This window comes from Somniosus microcephalus, chromosome 2, assembly GCF_052327205.1.
Source record: "Somniosus microcephalus isolate GS21.2 chromosome 2, FLI_Smic_1.0, whole genome shotgun sequence".
NCBI lineage: Eukaryota > Metazoa > Chordata > Chondrichthyes > Squaliformes > Somniosidae > Somniosus > Somniosus microcephalus.
The window spans coordinates 226163976-226179643 of record NC_140988.1 but is presented as its reverse complement, the minus strand read 5'-3'; the positions used below and the strand labels follow the sequence as shown (position 1 = coordinate 226179643).

The window sequence follows — 15668 nt, the reverse complement described above, 5'->3', positions numbered from 1 at the left end:
CTCTCCACTGTCGTCCGGCTGGGTGGGACTGCACTCGCCTGGTTCCATTCTTATCTATCTAATCATAGCCAGAGCATCACCTGCATTGTTACCTTTGGTGTCCTCCAAGGATCTATCCTTGGTCCCCTCCTATTTCTCATCTACATGCTGCCCCTTGGCGACATCATCCGAAAACACAGTGACAGTTTCCAAATGTACGCTGATGACACCCAGCTCTACCTCACTACCACTTTTCTCGACCTCTCCACAGTTGCTAAATTGTCAGACTGTTTGTCCGACATCCAGTACTGGATGAGCAGAAATTTTCTCATATCGGGAAGACCGAAGCCATTGTTTTCAGTCCCCGCCACAAACTCCATTCCTTAGCCACTGACTCCATCCCTCTTCCTAACATCTGTCTGAGGCTGAACCAGACTGTTCGCAACCTTGGTGTCATATTTGACCCAGAAATGAGCTTCCAACCACATATCCGCGACATAACTAAGACCGCCTATTTCCACCTCCGTAACATCACCCGTCTCCGCCCCTGCTTCAGCTCATCTGCTGCTGAAACCCTCATCCATGCCTTTGTTACCTTTAGACTTAACTATTCCAACACACTCCTGGCTGGTCTCCCATGTCCTAGCCAATGTAAACTTGAGGTAATCTAAAGCTCTGCTGCCCGTGTCCTAACTCACACCAAGTCCCGTTCACCCATCAATCCTGTGCTCGCTGACCTACAATGACTCCCAACTAAGCAATGCCTTGATTTCAAAATTCTCATCCTTGTTTTCAAATCCCTACATGGCCTTGCCCCTCCCTATCTCTGTAATCTCCTCCAGCCCTACAACCCCCTGAGATATCTGCGCTCCTCTAATTTTGCCCTCTTGAGCATCCCTGATTTTTATCGTTCAACCATTGGTGGCCATGCCTTCAGTAGCCTGGGCCCTAAGCTCTGGAATTCCCTCCCTAAATGTCTCCGCCTCTCTACCTCTCCTCCTTTAAGATGCTCCTTAAAACCTACCTCTTTGACCAAGCTTTTGGTCATCTGTCCTAATTTCTCCTTATGTGGTTCATTGTCAAAGTTTTGTTTTATAACACTCTTGTGAAGCGCCTTGGGACGTTTTACTATGTTAAAGGCGCTCTATAAATATAAGTTGTTGCTATAACAATTTGGCACAGATTTAAGGTGATTGGCAAAAGAACCAGAGGCGGCATGAGGAAACACATTTTCACACAACGAGTGGTTGGGATTTGGAATGCACTGCCTGATAGGATGGTGGATACAGATTCAATAGTAGTCCTCTAAAGGGAATTGGATAAATACTCGAAGGAGAAAAAATTGCAGGGATATGGGGAAAGAGTGGGTGAGTTGGACTAACTGGAATGCTCTTCGAAAAAGCCGGCGCAGACTCGATGGACCAAATGGCCTCCTCCTGTGCTGTACTATTCTATGATTCTCTGATTCTATGTCTGACTAATCTAGCTTTTCACCATATACATTAGTAACTTTGTTGAATTAATAGAGAGTTGTATATCCAAGTTTACAGATGACACTAATTCAAGAGACAAAGGCCTAGAAATTCGGTGGAGCCCCAAATGGGGCGCCAAGCTCACCTGCGCGCCGGAATTACCGCTGCGAATGGAGCAGTTGCGCCCACCGGAAATTCAGTTTGAGTGCCCCAAGAGGGACGCGGGGTGCTGCTCGAGGCGCCCCGCGTCCCTCTTGGGACGCTGAAACTGAATATCGCTCGCAACGTGCCACAGTGCCACACGCTGCGGCACGGCGCGCTGCGATACTGCAGGCCTTCCTCCCCTTCTTAAGGGGGAGGAGCCTGCACCAGCGCGATGACCAATCGCGAGTGCCGGCAAAAGAGCCCGGCACCGAGGAGAAGTGCCGGGCTCTCGGGACACAGCCGGCACTGCCCGGGGGGGTGGGATCATGAGGCCAGGGACGGAGGTGCTGGCAGGCAGCCACCAAAAAAATGGCCGCCCCGCACCTCCACCTTAATTTGCACCACTACCGCCACAGGTAGGCCCCGTGAACCAGGCGCGATTTGCGATCGGCGTTACAGAGGCGGGCGCGACCAAATATCGCGATCGGGGCGGTAGTGGGGCGCTGCGCACACCGATGACATCATTGGTGGCGGCGCAGCACTACAGGCTAACGCCGCCATTAGCGCCCCGCTAAATATCGCGGGAGGCACGGCCAGTGGCGCTAATGCCACTGAGTGCCCTCTTTAGGCGCTAACTGGTGGCGCAGCCCACCGAATTTCTAGGCCAAAGTAACTTGTGTAGATAGGAGTAGAAAGTTAAAAAGGGACATAGACAGACTAAATGAGTTGGCAAAACTGTGGCAAATGGAGTTCAATGAGGGGAAGTGTGAGGTAATCCATTTTGGATCCAAGAAAGGCAAATCGGAATATTTTCTTAATGGTGAGAAACTAGGAGCTGTAAAGGAGCAAAGCCCTTAGGTGGCCATGTACAAAGATCGTTAAAACTAGTGCAAATATACAAAAAGTAATCAAAATGGCTCAGTAAATCGAATCATAGAAGCTTACTTAGGCTCTTTGAAAGAACGTCATGCTTAGTCCCATACCACCGCTTTTTGTCCGTTAACCTGTAAGTTCCTCATCCTCCAGTATCTGTCCAACTCCCTTTTAAAATTATTTATGGAATCAGCTTCCACCACCTTTTCAGGTAGAGCGTTCCAGATCCCAACAAGTCACAACTGAGTGAAAAGATTCTCCCCATCTCCCCTCTAGGTCTTTTGCCATTGATTTTGAATCTATGACCTCTGATTATTGACCCATGTGCCAGAGGGAATTGTTTTTCTCTACTCTGTGGCGACACGCCACCACTGGACACAATCCGCTCACGGCGGTACGGACAGTTTAAGCAGACGCCCCCAACCGGGGGCCCTTTCCTCCAGCAACTTGTTTCCCACAGGGACAGGCTGCCGGGAGCACTTCCTGTCTGGGGAGTATTTAAGTCAGGCGCGGGCTCTTCCAGTTCCTGTTTTGCCATGAGGCTGAAATAAAAAGCTGTTCTGATTTACTAGCTCTGGTCTCGACTCCCACGTTTGCCGCGATATCTCAACACTGGTGACCCCGACGCTCAGGACGAATCCTAAGCTAGCATGGCGGATACAAACGCAGTCACGGTTAAATTACCAGACTTTTGGGAAAACTTGGCCGAAGCCTGGTTCGTTCAAGCCGAGTCCAGATTCCGGCTGAAAGGCATCACAGGCGACACCACGAAGTATGACTACCTCGTCTCCTCGCTCACGTACGCTACCGTCCCCAAAGTTTGGGCAGCGCTGCAGGACCCACCACAGACTGGCAAGTACGAACATCTGAAGGCTGCGCTCCTTAAAAAATTTCAAACGTCCTCTTACCAGCGCCACTGCCAACTCCTTGACCTCCCCGGTCTCGGTGATGCTTCACCATCAGACCTGCTTTCCCACATGCTGTCCCTCGCGGATGACAAGCCCCCCGGCGCCCTCTTTCGCACGCTTTTCATTCGGCAGCTTCCCGCCAGCATCCGCCCGCTCATTGGGGAGTCCGGCTCCACGGACCTGAATGACATAGCAGAAAAGGCCGACCGGCTGCTCTCTGCACAGTCCGCGTGCGACGTCACGCCCGACCTCGTGGCAACGACCACGCGGTCTCCCCGGCCCACCAGGCCCGCCCGCCCTACCACTCCGGGCCACTGTTACTACCACACCCGCTTTGGCACTAAGGCCCAACGCTGCACGCCACCGTGTACCTTCAATTCCCCCCCCGCACCGGCCCCCGCGATGGCCGTGGGGCAAAAGGGGCCTCTACTGTACGTCACTGACGACAGAACCAACCGCCGATTTCTGTGCGACACAGGGGCCCAGCACAGCATCACCCCCGCCTCCACCCTCGAAATCCAACGCGGCACACAAGGTATCACGCTGGCTGCCGCCAATGGCTCGGACATCCGCACATATGGCACCCGCATGGTCACGCTCGACTTCACGGGCCGCCGCTACCGCTGGGAGTTCCTCACCGCCGAGGTCCTCTGCCCACTCATTGGCGCCGACTTCCTACGCGCCCACGGCCTCCTTGTCGACATTCCGAGGCACCGCCTCGTCGACGCCAACACCATGGCCACCATCCCCGGCGCCTTTACCTCGGACCGTTCGGCCAGCCTGACGACCTACTGCCTCGCCAGGGCCGTGGATGACCACTCGGCACTCCTAGCCGAGTTTCCCACCCTCACCAACCCGACCTTTTCGGCCAAAGCCGCCAAACACGGGGTGGAGCACTATATCCCCACCACCGGCCCTCCAGTTTCTGCCCACGCCCGCAGGCTCAACCCGGCCAAGCTGGAAATCGCGCGGGCTGAGTTCGCCACCATGGAACAACTCGGCATCATCCGCCGCTCCAGCAGCCCCTGGGCCTCGCCCCTCCACATCGCCCCTCAGCCCGGCGGAGGCTGGCGCCCTTGTGGGGACTACCGCCGCCTTAACGACGCCACCACCCCCGACCGATACCCGGTGCCTCACATCCAGGACTTCTCGGCCCGACTGGCCGGACGAACCGTCTTTTCCAAAGTCGACCTGGTGCGCGGTTACCACCAAGTCCCCGTACACCCCGCGGACATCCCCAAAACAGCCGTCATCACCCCATTCGGCCTGTTCGAGTTCCTGAGGATGCCCTTCGGCCTCAAGAATGCAGCCCAGGCTTTCCTGCGCCTTATGGACTCGGTCCTGCGGGACCTGAACTTCCTATTCGTCTATCTAGACGACATTCTCGTGGCCAGCTCCTCCAAACAGGAACACCTCGAACACCTTCGCGTCCTGTTCGGGCGCCTAGCCCAACACGGGCTCATCCTCAGCCCGGCGAAGTGCCAATTCGGCCTAACTGAGATCGATTTTCTTGGTCACCACATCACCCCTGCTGGGGCCGTCCCCCTGCCCAACAAGGTGCAGGCCGTCCAGCAGTTCCCCCGCCCCACAACCATCAAGGGCCTCCAGGAGTTCCTCGGGATGGTGAACTTCTACAATAGGTTCATCCCCAGAGCTGCAGCCCTCATGAAGCCACTATACGACTCCCTCCGAGGTAAATCCGGCAAGATGGCCGTAGCCTGGACCACTGACACGTCAGCCGCCTTCGATGCCACCAAAAACGCGCTCGCCGACGCCACTCTGCTCGTGCACCCGAGGGCCGACGCCCGGGTCGCGCTCACCACCGACGCCTCCGACCACGCGGTCGGGGCCGTGTTCGAGCAGTGGGTTAATGGCGCGTGGCAGCCACTTGCCTTCTACAGCCGCCAACTGCGCCCCCCGGAGGTCAAATACTCCACTTTCGACCGCGAGCTTCTCGCGCTCCACCTGTCGGTCTGCCATTTCAGGTTCCTCCTGGAAGGCCGCCCCTTCACCACGTACGTGGACCACAAGCCACTCACATACGCGATGGCCAAGCACACCGAACCCTGGTCCGCTCGGCAGCAATGCCAGCTCGCGGCCGTGTCCGAGTTTACCATGGACATCCAGCACGTCTCCGGTAGAGACAACGTTGTCGCCGACTGCCTTTCCCGTCCCGCCATCTGCGCGAATCACCTCGCGGTCGACTACGCGCAATTAGCAGCGGCCCAGCTCACGGACCCAGACCTCCTCTCGGCGGCTACCAGCCTGCCAGGGCTACGCCTAGCCAAGGTCGCGCACGGGCCCGAAGCCACGGCAGTTACTTGCGACATCACACTCAGCCAACCCAGGCCGGTCGTCCCTGAAACCTGGTGCCGCCGCGTCTTCGACGCGCTCCACGGGCTCTCCCACCCGGGTTCCCGCGCGTCCGTCAAACTCCTCTCCCAGCGTTTCGTCTGGCGCGGCCTCAGCAGAGATGTTCGGACTTGGGCCACCTCCTGCCTCGCCTGCCAACGGGCTAAGGTACAACGACATACAAAAGCACCCCTGGGAGACTTCGAGGTACCCAGCTGCCGCTTCGACCACGTACACGTCGACATTGTCGGGCCCCTGCCGCCATCGCAAGGCCAGACTTATCTCCTCACGATGGTCGACCGCTGCACACGCTGGCCTGAGGCAGTGCCGCTGACCTCCACCACCACAGCCGACATCGCCAGGGCGTTCGTTAACACCTGGGTAGCGAGGTTCGGCGTACTGGCCGACATAACCTCCGACAGAGGTGCCCAGTTCACCTCCGAACTCTGGACGGCCACAGCACGCAACCTCGGTGTGACGCTCCACCGAACCACGGCGTACCACCCGCAGGCCAACGGGCTTTGTGAACGCTTCCACCGGTCACTCAAGGCCTCACTCCGCGCCAGCCTGCAGGACAGTACCTGGACTGACCGCCTACCGTGGGTACTACTAGGCCTACGCACCGCGGTCAAAGAAGACCTCCAGTCCTCGGCAGCGGAGTTAGTCTACGGACAACCGCTGCGCGTCCCAGGCGAATTCCTTCTGCAGGCTACCACGCCTTGGTCGGCCGACCAGCAGCGGCTCAACTTTTTCTCTTCCGCTCAGCAGTTCGCCCCACTTCCGGTCAACCGACACGGCGAACTTGCACCTCACGTTCCGCCAAATTTACAGCAGGCGCGCTTCATCTTCGTGCGACACGACGCGCACCACGGACCCCTGCGACCCCCGTACGACGGACCGTACGAAGTACGACAAACCGGGGACAAGGTCTTCAAGCTGCGACTCGGCGACAGGGTCGAGACAGTCTCCATCGACCGGCTCAAACCAGCACACACAGAACCAGGGGAACAGGTCCCCATGGCCCGGCCTCCAACTAGAGGCCGCCCCGCCAGCAAGCCAGCACAGCCGGCGGCGAACCGCCAGGCCCCGACAACTAGACCGGCGATCACGCAGAGCCGCTGCGGCAGAACCATCAGACCACCGTCACGACTCGTCCACTCCTCCTAAGCGGATTCTGGGGGGAGCTCTGTGGCGACACGCCACCACTGGACACAATCCGCTCACGGCGGTACGGACAGTTTGGGACAGGCTGCCGGGAGCACTTCCTGTCTGGGGAGTATTTAAGTCAGGTGCGGGCTCTTCCAGTTCCTGTTTTGCCATGAGGCTGAAATAAAAAGCTGTTCTGATTTACTAGCTCTGGTCTCGACTCCCACGTTTGCCGCGGTATCTCAACAACTCTATCAAAACCTCTCCTCATCTTGAAAACCTCTATTAGGTCACCTCTTAACCTTCTCTGTTCCAAGGAGACCAGTCCTAACTTCCTGGTAAACCCCCTCGGTACCCTTTCTAAGGCCTTTCCATCTTTCCTGAAGTGTGGTGCCCAGAATTGTCCACAATACTCCAGCTGAGGCCTAACCAGTGATTTATAAAGTTCTAACATGATCTCTTTGCTTTTATATTCTATTCCTCTGTTTATAAACCCAAGTAACCCACATGCTTTTTTAACCACTTGCCCTGCCACCTTTAAGAACGTTGGCCTTAATTTCAAGGGGGTTGCAATTCAAAAGTGAAGAAGTGATGCTTCAGTTGTACAGAGCCTTGGTCAGACCCCATCGAGAGTACTGTTTGCAGTTTTAGGTACCGAACCTCAGGAAGGATATATTGGCCTTGAATGGGGTATAGCGCAGAAGGTTGAGAGGTGATCTAATCGAGGTGTTTAAAATGATAAATGGATTTGATATTGTAGATACAGAGACATATTTCCTTTGGTGGGGGAATCCAGAACAAGATGGTATTATCTTAGAATTAGAGCTAGGCAATTTAGGAGTGAAATCAGGAGATACTTTTTGACATAAAGGGTAGAGGAAATCTGGAACTCCCTCCCCAAAAGGGTATGGATGCTGCAACAATTGAAATTTTCAAGACTGAGATCAATAGATTTTTGTTAGTAAATGGAGTTCAGATACATGATCTAATTGAATGGCGGAACAGGCTGGAGGGGTTGAATGGCCTCCTCCTGTTCCTATGTATGGAAATGCGCCTTATTGTATATTGTTGCTTTAAAACCATTCCCCAAAACAGAAAGATTTATCTTTCATTGATGAATAGTATTGTGACTGTTCATAAAGTAGACAGACACTGCAATATTTTGAAGCACTGGGATTTTCTCAGACCCGAGGAGGCGGGTATGGAGGCGGGACTGCCGGTAAAGTAGCAGAAGGCAAACCCGCCCCCCATCCCACGTCCGTGCCCTTTTGCCAGGAGGCGGGAAGATGTGCTGCTTCGGGTCCCGTCTCCTCGAGGCAGGAAAGAGATTAAATCCTTTTAACTGCCTGTTAACAGGTAGTTAACAGGCAGAAAAAAGGATTCGTCCCATTTTACCTTTTTAGGTGAAGGCTTCCCGACCTCTGAGAACCCCGCCGGGTTGGAGAAGACGTGGAGGAGGTCTGTGGGGGTCGGAGGGACCTGAAAGTAAGATGTAGAGGTGAGTGATGGGTGCATGTGTGGAGTGGTAAGTATGTAAGGTGAGTGTTAAGTTTACAAAATGTTCACTGACCTTGGTTTCTGCCTACAGCCTTCAGCCGCTCTGGATCAGGAGTCCCGACATCTACCTTGTCGATTTCACAGACTGGCTGTTGGATCCTCCGAACCAACAGTCATCTGAAATCTACAAAGTTGAAAGATTTGCTGAGTCCTGAACACAAGAACTCATCAAACTACAGAGAATGTCAGTGTTTGACAGCTTCACAGAGCTGTCAAACGCTGACATTTCTTCTTTCAAGAATCTTGACCGATAGCACGTCAGACGTTGATGTGCTCTGTCAGTGACTTCCTCCCTAATTGGCCTGCTGAGCCTGCAGGTTAACAAGGTCAATCAAGGGAAAATCCCACTGGTTGGCCAGAAGATGATGGAGGTGGGACATCGACCTGACAAACAGCAGTCCTGCCTCCAACTTCTCTCCATTTAGAAAATCCAGCCCATTTTGTCCAATGCCAAATACTCAACTATTGAAAAGAAAGGTAAAAAATTATTCTAATGAAATAAATCATTTTAATTTTTTTTTAACTATTTATGTCTTCCCAGACAGTGAAACCTGTTGTTTTGTGCTTAGCTGTGTGTGAGCTGGAGTTGAATTCAAGCCAATTCTGTATCCCTCATGTTGGCACAGGATCTCGCGTTTGCTCAGTGCTGAGGTTGGCAAGGAGTGATGTGGAGATAGTCTGAGTAAATGTCATCCAAGTTCTAGATTTACCATCAAATCTCCTGATACAGTGGCCTCAGACTGCGGCACAAATGATGATTATCATTAACATTCTATTTTCGATTAATTAGTTGTTACATTCATCACAATACAGCAATTTTACCTCAATCATTGCTACTTTTCAATGAAACCGTGACTACAATCGGAGAACTTACAGCTCTCTATTTCAAGTGTGCAGTTCTGTTCATCTAAAGGGTATCTCCTCAGGTCCATCATACATGCTGCTGTGGTTGTGATTCTGTAATAAAAGAATACAAGATGTTTCTAACAGTTTCTGAAAATCCTTCTAATGACATTGTTCACAATCTGATGCTTTGCATTTATTGTTGGTTTGTTTGACCATATCATGAAGGATTCATGCAAAGTAACCCAAATTAATTCCAGTTCAGCAGTTGTTCTGCATGAGTGGAATAACGGGAAAGGAAACTCCTGCTGAATATAAAATAGATGCACCATCACCTCACTTACTCTTCTGATAAATGCTTCCATCGACACCAGTTACTGGCATATCAGCTAAGGTCAAAAGATTTCATTTTACTTGGAGAATAATGCAATGAAATACAGTTCCTGTACTGGCAGTGGGTGGTAACTGTGTTAAATATGTATTTCATACTTATTATTCACACATCTTTGAGAAACATTGGCCTCGATTTTATAATCTCCCACCCTCCAAATGGCAGAGAGGGTCGGGGTTAAAATATCAGGTTCAAGCAAATTGACTCCAACCTGACCTCATTCATGGCAATTTACATTTTACTGCACCAAATCAAGCCATCAATGAGGCTCCTGCAAAATGGCAGGTGGGGGCCTAGTTAACATTCAAAGATGCCATCATTGGTATCACGACGTAAACTTAACTGAAGGTCAGGGGCAGGCTATACTGTCGTATGCTTGGCAGCAGATTCAAGGTGGGAGGTGCTGGCTGCCTAAGGTAAGTTTTAAAGATTTACTCCTTTTAGAACTGCTTGTGGGTCAGGGCAAGCAGGAGTGCCTCCCCCACAAGTGGTCCTTGGGCCTTCCTAACCCCAGTCTACCTTGATCTCCGATCGTCTATCAAGATGCCAGACCTGACTTTCCTCCTCCCCATCGCTGCCTTAATGTCTGACTGAGCCAGCCTAAAAGTAGAGACAAAAAAGAACAGCATTAAGAGCCTTCGTTCTCCTCCCACCCTCGATTGTGCATAGAGGCTTCTCCCACCACCCCACCACCCACCCCGCGACTGCACGGGACCATTCCCACGGGAGCCGGCTGTGGCCTCGCCAGATTTCTACTCCCGCCCGCCGGTCAGGCAATCAATCTGGCCGGGGACGTACGGAGTCTGCGCATATTTATTTAAATGAGGCCCTGCCATTAAGATCAGCAGAGTCTCCACATCCCTGGCCTTGCCGGGCTCTTCGCCCACTACTGGGCACCCCGCACCCTCCCTGACTCCCCGTTAATATCGAGGCCATTGTTCCTCTTCCATTAAGGTTGTTCTGAATGTTTTGGCACTGACTCTCTTTCTGGACTAGATAGTCCATTTTATAAGGTTCAATTTCAAGAGGAAATAGTGTTTTTACAAAAATACAGGCACAGGTTCCTGTAAGATTGTTTGTTTGCTAAGTGTTGATACCAAGCAGGCACCAAGTGAAATTTAAATGAAAAGGAAGTGAAAGGTGGCACGGTGTCGATAAAAGCTTATAACATTAAGCTGCTACCTCTATGAAGAGTTATGTATTCACTAAAATCATAGATTGAAGTGTGGAAAAAAGCAAGACCATACAGTTTTTACAACATAGTTGATAGAGTGAAAATAAAATCTTGATGCAGAAGATTTTTTTGTATGTTAGCAAGATACTGCAAATAAAAGTGTAATGTGGACAGTTGTCTCAAGATTTTAACTGTGGGGGTGACTGCGGCCTGGAAAAGGCCTGGAAATCATAAACTGGGATTCCAAGGTTCATTGTGAAGCTTTGTCACTGGCATTCTATAGAGACTCTTTGGATTGATACAGGATATTAAAATTCAACTGTGGCAGCATTTGTGCTTTTGGCATAAATGTGGAGATCTGGTTTAAGTGCTAACAAATTTTGTGTTGTCCTGGTCATGATCTTGTAGAGATCTGACAGTTCAGTCACATCCCTGTAGTGTTTTAGATGGTGCAGTGACATGGAATAGGCCAACTTCATCCAGTGCAGTGATCTTAGTGACTTTGATGAGCGTTGATGTTGCTGACTGTGACATGCAAGATTGGACTTTCTCGAGAAATCTCACTTTTCTATTAACTTGTCCAGCTACCTGTTTTCCCTAGTGTAGCTCTGATGTGATTACCATGGTGCAGAGGCAGGTATCTGTAACTAAAGAATGTTTGGTATCTTATCAAAAAAACCTAGATGGCAACAATGCAGTTAAATCTTACTGATAAAGCTACTGACTTGGTCTTCTCAGCACTGAAAATAATGCACTCTCTGCCAGCCTGCTGCCCAATTCTGTTGATATCTCCCTGCACTGAGTCATTACTCACATTTAACACAGAGAGCTAACCACATTGTGGAGAACATTGGTGTTTGCCAAAAGAACATCACTTTTTGAGGACAAAAAAAAAATGCAGATGCTGGTGATCTGAAATAAAAATCAGGATCTGCAGGAAACACTCAGCAGGTCAGGCAGCATCTGTGGAGAGAAGGCCAGTTAATGTTTTGGGTGTGAACCCCTCTTCAAAAACAGTTTTAAAGAAGGGTCCAGACCCGAAATGTTAACTGGCCTGTTCTTTCTGCAGATGTTGGCTGAGAGTTTCCAGCATTTTCTGTTATTGTTATTGTGGTGTATGTAACCGTTCCACCTTTAAGAGAACTATTTTAAGAGTTGCACTACTTTATTTTGGCTGCTGTATACTGTAATAGCGGTGGTGACCACACCGGTATATAAGTGCTGTGTAATGATTTATTGGGCAGTTCCGCCCTGACCTTCGACTAGTAAAGACCTGTTAAAAATTTACTCTTGTGGTCTGTGTAGTAATTCTCACTATAACACACAGACTTAACAGTGGCGACGAGTACGATCTTACCCTGCGGCAGAGATACATCCAAGGCCGTTGACAGGCGTTGAGAGGAGGCATCCGCCCTCATCATCCTGCTGAGAAAAGACGCAGGTCTGAAGAGCAAAGGAAGAGTCCTGACACGAAGTTTTCCATCAGCAACAGGCAGTGATCATCCCTTCTATCACGGTGGTGGGTAAGCCAATCAGCGACGAGCAGCAAGTCAGCCACGTTGGCTGTGAAGTAGGGGAGGGAAAAACGAAGGATATAAGGGCGGAGAACTCGACCACGGCCGGGGAAAAGAGCCGGACAGAAGTCGGGGCCAGATGCGCTGAGACTGGGGCAGCGTAAGGCACGGGAGCCGCGGTGAATGCAAACGCAGCCGGTGTAAAAGACCGGGCTGCAAGCGGGCTGGGAGACGCAACAGCGTCGAGAGAGAGCTCGACCACGACCGGTGAAAAAGGCCGGGCAGCTACCGAGGCCGCGAGGCGCAGCGACTGGGTCAGCGTAAGGCGCGGGAGAAAATTTAAAAAAAAACGCGGAGAACTCAGCCGCAGCCGGGGGAAAGGACCGGACTGCAAGAGGGGCTGGGAGGCACGATTTGAAAATGGCTGGGGAGGGCGAACGCAGCAATACGGCAATCGCCATTACAGCCAACGGGGGAGAAAGGCAAACGCGGGAAGCCGCCATTTTCGTAGGCGGGGGAAGAAGACAAGCGCGGGAAACCGCCATTTTGAAAAAAAAAATAAAAGAAAAATTTCTTTTTGTTTCTCAAGAAGATTGTGAGGATGCCTAAGCGTGGTAACATCAACGATTTCGATCCCGATGTTGAAGATTGGGCCACGTATGTAGAACGCATAGAGATATATTGTAAGGCAAATAAAATATCAGATGAAGATAAAGCACTAACCTTACTAAACTCAATGGGTGCGAAGACATACGGGCTATTGAAGCATCTTCTATCACCAGCTAAACCGACGGATCAGACTTTCGCTAAAATTGTTGTTGTCCTGAAAAATCATTTGAACCCCACACCGCTGATGTTAGCGGAACGATTTAAATTTTATGCGAGAACGCAACTGAAAGAGGAAAGCAACGCGGAGTATTTAATTGAACTGCGTAAGCTAGTGAAATACTGTCAGTTTGGGGAAAGTCTGACAGAGGCACTGAGAGACAAATTCGTGTGTGGATTGTCGAAAGAAGGAACACAAAAGCGGCTCCTTGAAGAGAATGATCTTACACTTGATAAGGCTGTCACTATTGCAGCATCGCACGAAGCCGCAGCGAGAGGCACTGCGGAAATGCAGCTGAAGGCAGCGGTACTCAGCGTAGATCAAATGGCTTTGGGTACAACGGAATGTTATCGTTGTGGAAAGACAACACACGATCAGAACCAATGCTGGTTTAAAAACCAGGAATGTAGAAAATGTGGCAAGCTTGGTCACATAGCTAAAGTATGCCGGTCAGGAAAGAAGACCAGCAACAAAAAGTCATCGCAGGAAAAGTGCAGAAAGGTACATAAGGTGGCTGAGAAGAGTTCGGATGAACAGAATTCGGATTCAGACTCCAACAGCAAGGAACTGGGTAGTCTGAGAATTCACAATGTGAGTAAGGAAGCTGACCGACAAACTATCTGGGTCACACTGCAGATAGCAGGAGTCCAAGTGAAGATGGAATTGGACACCGGATCGGCATTGACGGTCATGAATAAGCAAGATTACAAAAGGTTATTCACACATATTCCCCTACGGGATACGGAGAAAGTATTGCAGACATACACGGGGCAAAAAGTATACCCCATCGGAAAGATAAAGTCAAGGTGATACACAAGGGCAAAGAACACCAAGGAATGGACGTATATGTACTACCTGAGGGAGGTCCACCACTTCTGGGACGGGAGTGGATCAGGAAAATAAATATGGACTGGCACTCCCTAAAAGCAATAACGGTAGATTCCGGAAAAAAAGATGTCAAACCTGAACGATTGTCCAGAATATTGGATGAGGCTAAAGAGGTGTTCCAACAGGGACTGGGAACACTGAGAGGAATTAAGGCAAAAATCAAGATTGCAGAACATGCAAACCCAAAATTTTTCAAAGCCAGACCGGTACCTTATGCGATACGACCTGCTGTAGAAGCTGAGCTGGAAGGGCTTGAACATTCAGGAGTACTGTCTAAGGTGGACTGGAGTGAGTGGGCCACGCCCATTGTTCCCGTCATGAAGCGTTCATCGAGTAACAAGCCAGGGGAACCGGGGAAGGTCCGCATCTGTGGAGACTTCAAGATCACAGTTAATCCGATGCTTCACACGGTGCAATATCCGCTTCCGCGGATTGAGGATATCTTTGCTTCATTGTCTGGCGGGAAACACTTCACCAAGATAGACCTGGCGCAAGCATACTTACAGATGGAGTTGAGGAAGAGTCGCGCCAGTATCTCACAATCAACACGCACAGAGGCTTGTATCGATATAATAGACTGGTTTTTGGAGTGGCTTCGGCTCCAGCAATTTGGCAGAGGGCCATGGAGCAGGTATTACAGGGAATTCCAAGCACTCAATGTTACTTGGATGATATCCTGATTACAGGAGATGACGATGAGGAACACCTTGCAAATTTGAAACTGGTGCTCACCAGGTTGAAGGAATATGGCCTTCGAGTTAATCGCCAGAAATGTGAGTTCTTTCAGAAACGGATCTCGTACTGTGGTCATGTCATTGACCAGGAGGGGCTGCACAAGTCATCTGACAAGATCGAAGCTGTTGTGAAGGCTCCCGCTCCGGAAAATGTATCCCAGTTGAGGTCGTTCCTAGGGTTGATTAACTATTACCATAAGTTTCTGCCAAATCTATCCACGGTGCTGCACCCGCTGAATGCTCTTTTGCAGAAAGAAGTACCATGGAAGTGGAGCGAGGACTGTAAGAAGGCCTTTCACAAAAGCAAGGCATTGATCACCTCAGAGGAAGTGTTGGCTCACTTCAACCCAACGCTACCTATTCGTTTAGCTTATGATGCTTCTCCTTATGGTATTGGAGCAGTACTCTCACACAAGTTGCCAAATGGCTTGGAAAGGCCAGTCGCATTTGCATCCAGATCATTGACCTCCGCTGAGCGCAACTATGCTCAGATAAATCGGGAGGCTCTCAGCCTTGTGTGGGGAGTAATGAAGTTTAATCATTGCCTGCAGGGCAAGAAGTTTACACTGCTGACAGACCACCAGCCGTTGGTATCCATATTCAACCCTAAAAAGGGCGTTTCCATTATGACAGCGCAAAGGCTACAGAGGTGGTCCTTTTTCCTAGGGGCACACCAATATGACATAGGATACAAAGGATCAAAACAGCATGGGAATGCTGACGGTTTATCGCGCCTACCGTTGCCAACGGTAGAAGAGGCGCCTACAGTGGACCCAGTGGAGATGTTCCACTCAACCATAGTGGAATGTCTACCAGTAACAAATTCTACCATCGAAAAGGAAACGAGAAATGACCCGACTCTCTCAC

General features: G+C 50.7%; 1 protein-coding gene across 2 annotated transcripts in view; it reads right to left on the bottom strand.

The window, feature by feature from the left end:
- LOC147123241 (gamma-aminobutyric acid receptor subunit beta-1-like) overlaps nt 1–15668 on the bottom strand; it is a 779888-nt gene that overhangs the window by 222270 nt on the left and 541950 nt on the right. For both annotated transcript variants that reach the window (XM_085969663.1, XM_085969672.1), the window contains one exon: nt 9306–9388. In XM_085969663.1, coding sequence (XP_085825789.1) covers nt 9306–9388 — 83 coding nt within the window. The remainder of the gene's footprint in view (nt 1–9305; nt 9389–15668) is intronic.